Below are 12,044 nucleotides of genomic sequence, written 5' to 3' on the forward strand. Positions count from 1 at the left end.
GCGCCTAACTTCCGGGAGGCGGGGATTAGCCTTTCACTACGGAAAGACGACGGAAACTAAGCCGACCATAGAGTTATGAAATAAACCGGTTAGGTGGGATAGGATCTCTCTCTTTCCCTGTAAGCCGGAGAGAGCGAGCGAGCAAATTTGAAGGATACAGAGGAAGATGAAGTGCTGTTCTAGGGCGCCTTCTGTCACAGCGGTTCCTTGAATTGCATTTATCTACTTGGTTTTTTCTGCATCCGTCTCTATTCACTGCAGCAATACTAGGCGAAATTTTATCGTAACAATCTGTTTAGGACCTAGAACGAAGTTGGAGTTCAGTAGCACCTTTAAGATCAACCAAGTTTTATTGAGAATGTAAGGTTTTGTGTGATAAAAGCACACAAAAGCTCTAGAGAAATTAAACTACTGACTATTCTCAATAAAACCACTGTCTGTCGTCTATCTATCTTACCACTTCATTCTCACATGAACGAATGAAGCCACCTTCTATTGAATCAGATCATCAATCCATCAAGGTCAGTCCTGTTCATGTATTCAGACTGGCAGCAGGATCTCAATCAGAGCTCTTTTGCATCACCCGTTGTCTGATCCCTTTAATTGGAAATGTTGGGATTGAATCTGGGACCTTCTGAATGCCAGGCAGATGATCTACCACTGAGCCATGGCTCCTACTCCTACATGTGTGAACCAATTAGTTAATCATGAGATACATTCTAGCTGTATCTGAAGAAGTGAGCAGTGATTCACAGAAGCTCATATCCTACCACAAATGTTGTTAGCCTTTAAGGTGGTACTGGACTCTTACTCCTTTCTATTACTACAGACAGACTTACATGGCTACCCACCTTGATCAGTGCTCTTTTATGAGAGCAGAAAGATGGGGAATTTTATAAAATAAATAGAGCACAAAGTGTGCAGAACTTCCCAGGCTCACCATTTAAAATGATAGTAGTGTTGAGAAAGATATTCTCTCACCTGAAAGAATCACTGACTGCCAGAATAGATAGCAATGGGCCACATTAACAAATGTTCTAACTCAGTATAAGTGAACGCACAGGAATCATCCTGATGGACTAGGATTGATGTAGTTTCAGTCCCCCTCCACCCATAAAGCTCTGTGAGGTTTGTTGTGAGGATAAAATAAAGGAGGCACTGCAATCTCCCATGAGGAAAGGCAACATTTAAAAAGTGAGAAACGGAATGTTACCTGTCCTTCAAACCTTTGGGAATGACAGGCAATTTGTGTTACTCCACACGAGTAGCCCTGTTAGTCTATAGCAGCAAAATAAAACAGAAGTCCAGTTCACTCCTAAAGTCTAGCTAAATGAACTCTGGCTTAGTGAATTCCATCTGATTAAGTTAGCAAGAGCTCAGATGCATGCAAAAATTTTTTTTAAATCTTTAAGGTGCCACTTGCCTCCTGTTGAGAGGCCAGGTTTGCATAGTTGTCATACAAGTACACATTATTCTATTATGAGACTGTGACAGTTCTAATAACATACTGCTAAACACAAGTAAACCAATCAGATTCCAGTGATTGCAGCAGCTATGAGAATCTCTGCTACAATAATTGGCTGAATGGATGTGCCTGAGTATACTCAGCACTGCCAGCTTCCAGGTTGCAGTTGGAGATCTCCCACTATTCTAACTGGTCTCAAAGCAACAGAGATTGGTTCACCAGGAGAAAGCTGATGCTTTGGAAGGTGGACTCTGTCATTATACCCCAATGAAGTCTCTCTTCTCTCCAAACCTCACCTTCCTTAGGCCCCACCCCCCAAATTTCCAGGTATTTCCCAACCCAGAACTGGCAATCCTAGTGCATGAAGTGCTTTACAACTCTACCACTCTGATGATTCTTATAGAATAACGTTTGAGTTCAGTGGCACCTTTAAAACCAACTAAGTTTAATTCTTCTGGGTATAAGCTTTCGTGTGTAAGCACACTTCTTCAGATATAAGCTTTGTTCTGTTGCTTCAGACCAACACGGCTACCCACTTGAAGAAGTTAGATCCAGGTGTTGGTCTGAAGCAGTAGAACAAAGCCGAGTCAAGTAGCACCTTTAAGACCAACAAAGTTTTATTCAGAATGTAAGCTTTCGTGTGCTCTAAGCACACTTCATCAGACAGTAGGATGGAATGGCAAGCAGTCCTAAATATAGAGCAAGTGCGCAGTGAATCAGTGTGCAAAATCATGGAAATGTCCCTTAGCAGATTAAAAGAATCACAAGCCAGGGCCTAGCGACTGCCAGCCTGTGTCCACTGGGCTAAAAAAACCAACAATAATAAACGCCAGAATAGCAGATTGGTGCATGCACACAAAATCTTATACCTTGAATTAACCATTGTTGGTCTTAAAAGTGCTCCTGGACTCGAACTTTCCGCTCCTTCAGACCAACACGCCTACCTACCTAAATCTATGCTTTCTTATGTCTGTCTTGTATGCGGACGATGACTACAAGTTCCATGAAGCAATATTCCATATCGTAATACCGAAACCTGCTGGATATTCCTGGGATTTGTAGTTCATGAGGCACTAGTAGCCTGTGACCCACAATGCTTCTGTTCGTCAGGTCACAGGGCTCGGCCAATCAGGGGGTAGTGTAACAAGGTGAGCCGTGAATGGAAAGAAGCACTCTTCGTTGCAACCAATCGGAGTACCGGGGAATACGGAGGGGCCAAGGATCAGTGAGCGTCTACTTTGCTGAGTGACTGTAGCCTTCTGTGGGGAAAGGTTCTGATTCGTACGACCTGTTTGCAAAGCGGCGGATTTCCTGAAGTGGCTCTTTTTGCGTGAAGGAAGCGAATACGTGACTTCGACGGGTTCTTTCTCTGCCGGGGCATAAGCAGCAAAGCGCCTCCCCTTCTGCGCTTTCCTATGAAAGTGAGGGCGGGTAACGGGGATATCTCTGGGGATGGGAAGGTGCAGTAAAGAAAGCAGCTAAGGTGATTGAGGTCAGGCTGTGGGGTGAGAGAAGCTGATAAGCAGGCTGAGCAGTCTCCGTCCCAACCCCTGAGTTTAAATCGCCGTCGCTCTCTTCTCTTAGTATGTCCTTTTAAGGGATGATATTTTCCTGAAAGTTATAGCCTGGTACTCTGTGACTACTAAGCCCTACGGTGTTCATTGGAACTTACTCCCAGGTAAGGGTCCCGAAGCGTTCAGGCCAGTTTTATGCATGTTTATTTGGAAACAAAGCTCAGGGAGTCCAGTGGGACCGTACAGTCTAATCCTGTGTATACTGAGTAGTATGTCCCGCTGTATTCAGGTGATCAACTCTCAAGCAAGAGTACTTGTGTTGACACCTTAGTGGGTTTTGGTTGTATTGCCTTAATGGAGGATGGTAAATTGGGTTTAATGTTTTTTTTAAAGCTGCTGTTGTCTCATGTAGACTTAGAATATAGCTGTATGTGGAGTTACTCCAGTCAAAGCCCAATGGCTTTGGTTGTTTTAGTCGGGATTAACTCTGTCCAGGATTGTACTGTTTGGGAATAACCTCAATGCAGTTCACTTTTCCAATCAGATAAAAATGCACAGGAAAGACTGGGTAATAATTTCTTCATTTTAAGATGGAATAGTTGGCACTGCTTCTAATATTTGGTGATCATTTGCACACACAAAAACATGATAGAGGGTTTTGTTTGTTTTAGGACAAAGGAAAGGTGATTCAGCTGTGATGAGGCCTCATTTTGGGCAGGAGCTCCGGAACCTCTAAATTTTATTGTGCTCTTTCTTCCCCCCCCCCCCAAAGTATTTGCTTCTGGGCTCCATTATTCAAACCCCCTGAGAGAATTTTGCTGAACTCTAAGATTTGACAAGCTTTCTAATATTTCTCCCCACAAATTGCCATCATGCCACTGTGGCCACATAGGAAAAAGTAATTTTAAAAGTATGATGGGAATAAGGTTTTATTAAGACAATTGTAATTCAAGAAGCATTTTAAGATAGATACTGAGCTGATATAGTTTAGTACACCTTCTGGTTATGTCAGGTGTGTGTGGCATATGCAAATGAGTTGTGCTAATGAGCTCTGGCACCTCTTTTTGTACGAAATGACCCCTGGTGTGAAGCTCTGCAGTTCTGCGCAGTATTAAATTGGTAGGGTTTCCAAGTAGATTCACGGGAGTGTCAGATGTAGGCCCTTTGAACACTGAAATGTGTTGCAGAACTGAAAATGCATTTTGTTTATGTAAAATGTGTACAGACAGGGCTTTTTTGGTAGAAAAAGTCCAGCAGGCACTCATTTGCAAAGTAGGCTGCACCCTCTGACATTACCATTGCGTCACACAGGGTTTTTTAATAGGAAAAGCCCATCAGGAACTAATTTGCATAGTAGGCCACACCCCCTGACACAAAGCCAGCTGGTACTGTGTTCCTGTGTGTTCCTTCTCAAAAAAAGTATATGGATATAATAATGAACATATTGTCCTTTGCTTGATTTATGCAGGACAAAAGGGTATAGCTTTGTAGTTCTAAATGTGTACTGTTAAGTGTTTTTATTACATGCTAAGTGTTTTTATTGGCATTTGTGCAATCCCAAGAAGAGTTACATCTAGCAAAGATTATAGGCTAAAATAGAAGGGCATAATTCTGCATAGGATTGCAATGTAAGAAGTATTGGCTTCAAGAGAAATGCCTAACTGTATTTTAGGCTTGATCCTAGACTTCCTCCTTTGAAATTAGTTTCATGGGAGCAGGTGACCAGAATTTACAGATAAAGCAATTTTCACTTATTCACACTTTTTCAAAGAGAGATAGAATTCCAGAAGTGAAGACTTTTGGAATGTTAGTAAATAGGATATAACTTGTTGATTAATACTGTTTTCCAGTATCCAGTACTATTTTTCAGAATCCTGAAATTGTTAATGTGTTCCTAGTATGCCCTGTTGATTATTACAGAATCAGATTATGGGTGTCTTGGGTCTTGTTGTCCTACATGGCTTGAGAAAGCACTCTGCAACAGCCAGTAATATCCATGAGGCTACGCAAGGACAATTTATTACTGGTAGGCAAGCTGTCTGGCTAGGACTTCCTGACTGCCACTGCTGAATGGGTTAGTTAGGAACCCCTGGTAAGTTTCCATGGAACTCCAGATTTTGTAAGAAACAGTTTAATAGACAGCCATTTTAATCAGGGCCTTGGAATTGTGAATAGGTTAAAATTTTAAAGATCCCACATTCTTTTTTGTAGATATTGGGTTGGAAAGCAAGTTCTATGTATTATTGTAAATTCATATTTTTAAAGTGCATGTTTTGTGTATGCACTAGAGTCTTGAAATATGTTAGTCTACTATTCCTGGTATTTCAGTAAATGCCTGTGATGGTTTTTATTTTTAACTTTTATGTGTATGCCAGCATGCAGCAGTCCAAGAATTCTGCTTTTCCAGCCCATGTAGAGTCATTACAAATTCTTTAATCTTAATGTTCCATCTGCCAAAAACAGAAGTTGCTTGAAGTTCTTTTGAGTGGATCAGGAACCTATATCAGCTCTCCCAAGGGAACTTTAGATCCATTTATTGAACTGCTTGCAAGCCAGTAATGAAAGGGGCTATGGAAAGTGAAAACAAGTATGTGATATATGACAAAGTAATGAATGGATCCCCAACCTTTTTGAGCATATGGGCATCTTTGGAGTTCTGATACTGCATGATGGACTCAGCCACAAAATGACTGCCACAGAAGATGATGACTGCAGCTTGCCTTCAGTCACACAGTGAAGATACTCGTTCTGTGGTGGCAGCAAGTGCCAAAGCAATGTTTTAAAAAAAATTGCACAGCCAATAAAGTCTCCGATGGCCAGTCAAAAGCCTTGCTGGGCAAAAGACCTACTTGGCCTTACCCACTTTCTAAAAACACTTGGTGGGCACTAGCAAAGGTGTTTTGGTGGGCACCACATTGGGGACCCTTCAGTAGTGTGTTGTTCAAAAGGGGAGAAAACCAAAAATTCTGACCAGTGCAGAAAAAGAAGACCGCAGATTTATACCCCACTCTTCTCTTTGAATAAGAGTTTTAGAGCAGTTTACAATCTCCTTTATCTTATTCCCCCACAACAGACACTCTCTGAGGTAGGTGGGGCTGAGAGAGCTCTCACAGAAGCTGCCCTTTCAAGGGCAACTCTTGGGAGAGCTATGACTAACCCAAGTCCATTCCAGCATGCAAGTGGAGGACTGGGGAATCAAACCCGGTTCTCCCAGATAAGAGTCCGCACACTTAACCACTACACCAAACTGGCAGGCACAGTCCTTTAGGTTCCCTGAAAGGGCTTTTTGGATTCTTTTTGTATCATAAGATTTAAAGCAGGAATGTCGAACTCATTTGTTATGAGGACTAGATCAGATGTAAATGAGACCTTGTTGGGCTGGGCCGGGCCTTGTTGGGCCGGGCCATGTCTGTACCTATTTATGATTAGGTAGCAGAGATATAAACTTTTTAAAGGACACAGACAAACACAGCTAAAGATTTTTTTTTAAAAAAATACTTAAAACATGCTTAAAACATTAGCACTTGTTTGTCTTAAAGATGCTTTCTTTGTATTTCTCCAGGGAACTGGGCAAAGGAAGCTCTGGCTCTTTCCCTCCCTCTCCAGGGGACCAGGAGGGGGAGGAGCCTCAACCAATGGAGAAAATCAGAGTTTTGCTCTGTAGCTCCTGTGGGATTGAACAAGCCTTGCAAAGCAAGCTGAAATGCAGAAGGAAGCAAGAGACAGGGAGACAGAAGCAGACAATGGCCAGTTGCTTGGGGGCCTGATTTGGCCCCTGGGCCGCATGTTTGACATCCCTGATTTAAAGGCTCTCACTGTTTCTGTATATTTCTATCCATAATCTGTGTGCTCTCCATCAAGAGTGAAGATCTGGGTGCCAGGCACTGCTTCTTTTAAAAAATAAATGTAGTCCAGTTCTACATATTTCATATTTAGGGGGTTTCATTTGTCTTTTGGTACTTGTTAATCTGCACCTCAGATGGTAAGGGTCTAAATTGGCAGTAATTAGACCCAATTCTGTTAAATCAGAAATCCCTCTTAGATTATTTTTGTTCAGAGTGAATTGCAGGTAGTTTGTGGTGTATTTCTTCTGAGTACCTTTATTCCCTGTGCAAATACCTTTAATATCCGGTGCTGCTGTGCTCATTGAATCCTGGGCTGAGTTCCAGTCCTGGAGTTAAGAATGTGGTTAGACTTGGAAAAACCTGGTTAAAACAGAAAAATTAAAAAAGTATCTACTGAAGATGTATGACATTAAGAGAGTAATATCATTACACTCTTTAAATGCTAGAAAAGCTAAAGTCTGGTAAAATTGCTGACCTACTGTTGCTGTAACAGTTCTGGAGCTCTGAAACTTTATGTACAAGTGATGTCTCATACTCCAGTGGCCATTTTACTTACTTACCTTTCCTGCCGGGTAGAACTGAAAGGAGTCCTTGTGGAGGGCCCCATCTGCCTATATGCATCTCTGTGCTGCTGGGTAGCTGTAATTGTGCATCTGGTAGACAGATTCAGCAGGAATGAGCACGTGGCTGCAGAGTTTTGGTTGCTGATAGCAGAACAGTGCATTTTCTTAACTTGCTTTCTTCATTTCTAGTGACATTGAATAGTTGTTGTGTCTAATTTTAATATATTAAAATGGCTATGCTAGTATTCTTTTAAAAATAGTTACAGCTTTTTAAAAAGTACATAAATGAATGTGCTGGTAGGCTTTGGTTGGGTTTTTGAACAGAGTGAGTTAGCTTTTGAGTGTTTTCAGAAACTTGCTTTTCAGGCTGATATGAGCAGAATGTTCTAATTGCCGCCCCCCTCCAGTAGTTTTAAAAAGATATCTCTACAAACTATGCCTTGAAAGCTGATATGAGCAATTCAAAGCAAATCACTCTGTTTCATTTATGTAGCTTCTTTCATAGTTTGATGGTGTTAATGCAGTTTCTTTTATAGCAGGATTTTATGCATGACAAAGGAAAATGAACCCCAGCATGAGTGAGGAGCCTGATGCACTGACTGTAGTTAATCAGCTGAGGGATCTAGCTGCTGACCCCTTAAACAGAAGAGCAATTGTCCAGGATCAGGGATGTCTACCAGGACTTATTTTGTTTTTGGACCACCCCAATCCTCCAGTTGTCCATTCAGCCTTGCTTGTAAGTATAATCTGTTTCCACAGCTTGCAGTTGTTTGGGTATGATTTCTTTATCTCAGCTATTGAAATCTGAAATATTTGAAATATTAAGTGATCATTCACAAGCTGTTGAAATGTGCATTGGTATATTAATTTAAATGCATCTCTGTAAAGTATCTTACAAATGCTACATTGCAACAATTTACTAAAAAAATTAAGCTTGTTCCCTAAGGAATAGTTTTTATGGTGCAAAAATGCCCACTTTGATTAGTACAAAAATATATAAACTCATAGAAATGCTTATTCAGACACACAAATCTATAGACAGTGTTTTGGACTAGACTCAGGGGGACCTGGTATAAGATCCCACTCTGGCAGGAAGCTCACTAGGTGATATTTATTTATTCAATCTATATCCTGCCCTCCCTGCAAGCGGGCTCAGGGCTGCTAATTGCCTTATAACATCATTCTTTCCTTCTCTATTTTCTCTCCATAATAACAAGCCTCTGAGGTAGGCTGAACTGAATTACTGGCCCCAGCTCCTCCAGTGAGCTTCCATTGCAGAGTGCAAATTCAGCCTGGGCCTCCCAGATCCTAGTCTGATACAATAACCACTATACCACTCCAGCTCTTGTTTGCCAGTGTGCTTATGTTCTGGGATACATAAGTAATTGTATTTGTTATTACTAGCCTAATAGTTAGATTTTTGCATTTCATTATCTCAGTAATTCTTACAGTCACATTGCAAGTTAGGGGTGTGTGTGTGTGGGGAGGTACCACTGCATGATGGTAATTTTCCTAAGGTTACTTAGTGAGTTCACAGCTGCACCAGGATTTGAACTGGAAGTTTCCTGGCTTACATTTGGATACTTGGAAACTGACTAGAGGTGTGTGTCCATTTACTATTGTACATGTGCTAGTATAAAATATTTTCTGACAGGCTAATGGATAGGGCAATCTTCCAGACATAATTCTAGCACTATCTTGGTGCAACTGTGACTTTTCTGGCAGTGTGCATCAAATGGCTCTTGGATACAGCTTAACAGGCTAAAACACCATACTTTCAAGCCATTATTTTTGCAGATTTATCAAAAATTGTGATGCATTTCGATTTTTAAAAAAATCATAGGGTAATGAAAATGACTATAATATAATATGGTACACTCTTTGTTACAGGCTCTCCGCTATTTGGCTGAATGTCGTGCAAATAGAGAGAAAATGAAGAGTGAACTGGGTATGATGCTGAGTTTACAAACTGTAATACAAAAGTAAGTATATTATGCCATTTATGGTTATTATATGTTACTCCTACTCAGTTGGGTCATACTTCTTCCAGTAGCTGAAGTGCTGGTCTCTATCAAAAAGAATCTTTCCCTGATTCTCAGAGAAAGGCATCTTCACTAGGAAAATGGATTACTCAGATGTAACCAAATGTTTTTGTACTAAAGTTGATTAAAGAAGATTGAGAATCAGTTAGGTCACAAAGCTTGCTTCCTAGTGCAGGCTTGAACTCAGATATGTATATTGCAGTCTGAGCAATATTTTGAAAGTGGGAATGTCAGCTTTCTTCAATTTCTTGCAAAAGTCCTTAGACAGCATCAACTCCCACCTCAGACATTTAATCTTACATAATAGGACCCATTTCTCCAGCTCTCAAGACCTTTACCTAGTTTCCCTGTCTCTTCATTGTCTCCAGTGTTGTCAAGTAGCTGATGATTCATAACAGTGCGGCCCTATGCAGAGCTATCGCCAGATTTACCCAGGATTGCACTGACAGATTTTCTGTTCATTACCAGTTTCAGTTTTTCTCAGGGCAATACCCTCCAATTCATTAATCTGTCCTAGAAGCAATAAGATATGCCTGTTCTGTATGACTCCCAATGATTGATTCTAATATTACTGCATTTATCACGCTACTTATAAAAGCTTTTTAATATGTGCATCTGAGATCTGCTATAACTGTCAGAATCAAGAACTTTAAAGATGAGAACAAAGTATGTAGTTATATGCAGATTACTGTAAAAGGTAGGAACTGAATGGAAACACATGTGTATTTTTACCTTGTGGCTGTGATGTACTTGCAGAAACCAAAAAGCATACAGAATTCTGTCTGAGTGCGTCTACTCATTCTCTTCAATACTAAGAAATAATTGTTATGCTATACACTTTCATTTTGTTCACATAAACAGAATTATCTTTTTTTAATCCAGTAATTCTCATTTATGAGATATGATGATTTTAATTTCCATTAGTGAATATGGGGCTATATAAGAGCCACATATAGAAGGGTATGAAAGACCTCATGTAAAGGGCAGAAGGACCCTTTGGTAGGGACCAATAGAGAGGGCCTAAACTTTAAGTTTGCTGTGAAGCTTTATTTGGCTGAAGGTTGCTTTTGAAAAAAATCAACCTGTTTGTTTATTTTGCTGTTGCATTTCATGAATTGGCTGTTCCTAATTGAACAAGGCACCTACACTTAAGTTGTCTTTTAGCTAATGAATGAATTGGATATTGTATTTCATGAATCATTGCTGTATCATTTTTTGAAATGTTTCCTTTAGTGCTGCTTGGTTTCATAAATTGCTCATTTCTGAATGAACTGTGTGCTACCCTAAGGAGTTGACCATTTGCCTGAAATGTGCTGCAACTTTGTATGCTGTTGTGTTCCACGCATTTGTAATTGTGCTGTTATGTTTGAGGAGGTAACTTTTTAAAATGAACATTACTCCTATTTTTTAGGTTACTGCATTTCACGATCCTGGTTGTGGTAGTACACTTTACAAATTGGTCATTTTTGGCTGAACTTCACAAGTTGAAGCTTTTTGAATGAAAAAGAAATGAAATGAGTGGAAAATGTGCCCACAGGCTCAAAAAAAGTTAGGGACCCCTGTTGTAGATGCATACCTGGCAGTTACTTGACACTGCCTATCTAGATAGATAATGTTTGAGCACACTAATAAAGTATGAAAAATGGTTGCAATTCTTTTGGCATATAGGGGTGAGAAATAATACCTTGTATTAATAGCAGCTTTCAGCCATGCACATTCTTCTGGCATTGCAGAGAAATTTTCAAGATGCTCGAATGGATTATAAAAATTTGATAGTCCCACTGTGGCGCAGTGGTTAGACTGTTGGACTAGAATTTCAGGTTCAAACCCTGCTTTGCCATGAAGCAGCCTCTGTAACATACCTTACAAGGGGAAGGGAAAACTATGTGTGCTGCCCTGAGCTTCTTGGAGAAAGGGTAGGATAAAACTGTACTAGAAAGAAGTTTTGTGGATAAGTTGTGCTCTGTAGCTTTCAGATAAATAGGGAGTTTACAGACCACTCTGTATCTGCTCAGGCAGTGAGGTGGCTATTAATTTGTTGCATAAATCATCTGTATCAAATGGTCTCTTAGATTATTTTAACATATAAGAAGTGAATTATTATAATTGTTTGAGAAACTTGCCTATCATTACTGTGGGAGATGCTGGTAAAGGCAAATGCTGTTTTGATCTATAAAGTGAGGAGAGATTCTGAGAAGCTACATTCATATTAACTTTTTAATTGTTGAACCCAAGATTTTATTCAATAATGACAAACAGGTTGAATGGTATTTTTGCATGTTATATATCAAACTGGAGTCCCTTAAAGGTTATCAGTTAGTATGAAACATAAGAAAAATTATCTAGCTATAGTTTTGGAGGATATTAATTCACAGGGTCACCATAAGTTGTAAGCAACTTGATGGCATTTAACACACAGCTGCATTCCATTTTCTAAACACAAAGTATTTGAGAGAATTGAATATGGTTTTGTGACTAACAATTTGAGTTGGGTAGGAGATTATGCCATTTTATTAAAAATTTGGATCTGTAAATGCATTTTAGCATGCCTATTGGTAAATTGTCACTATTAGTAAATGATCATAAGGAGCCCTGTGGCGCAGAGTGGTGAAGCT

General features: G+C 40.0%; 1 protein-coding gene across 3 annotated transcripts in view; it reads left to right on the plus strand.

Annotated features, from left to right (window-relative positions):
- The first annotated feature begins 2,581 nt into the window (after positions 1-2,581).
- Positions 2,582-12,044, plus strand: part of ARMC1 (armadillo repeat containing 1) — a 31,634-nt gene continuing 22,171 nt past the window's right edge. The window contains exons 1-3 of one of the 3 annotated variants that reach the window (XM_060243687.1): positions 2,582-3,143; positions 7,924-8,123; positions 9,278-9,369. In XM_060243687.1, coding sequence (XP_060099670.1) covers positions 7,950-8,123; positions 9,278-9,369 — 266 coding nt within the window. In that variant the 5' untranslated portion in view covers positions 2,582-3,143; positions 7,924-7,949. The remainder of the gene's footprint in view (positions 3,144-7,923; positions 8,124-9,277; positions 9,370-12,044) is intronic. The other 2 variants (XM_060243688.1, XM_060243689.1) reach the window with 2 other exon arrangements.

Source organism: Heteronotia binoei, chromosome 7 (genome assembly GCF_032191835.1).
Source record: "Heteronotia binoei isolate CCM8104 ecotype False Entrance Well chromosome 7, APGP_CSIRO_Hbin_v1, whole genome shotgun sequence".
NCBI lineage: Eukaryota > Metazoa > Chordata > Lepidosauria > Squamata > Gekkonidae > Heteronotia > Heteronotia binoei.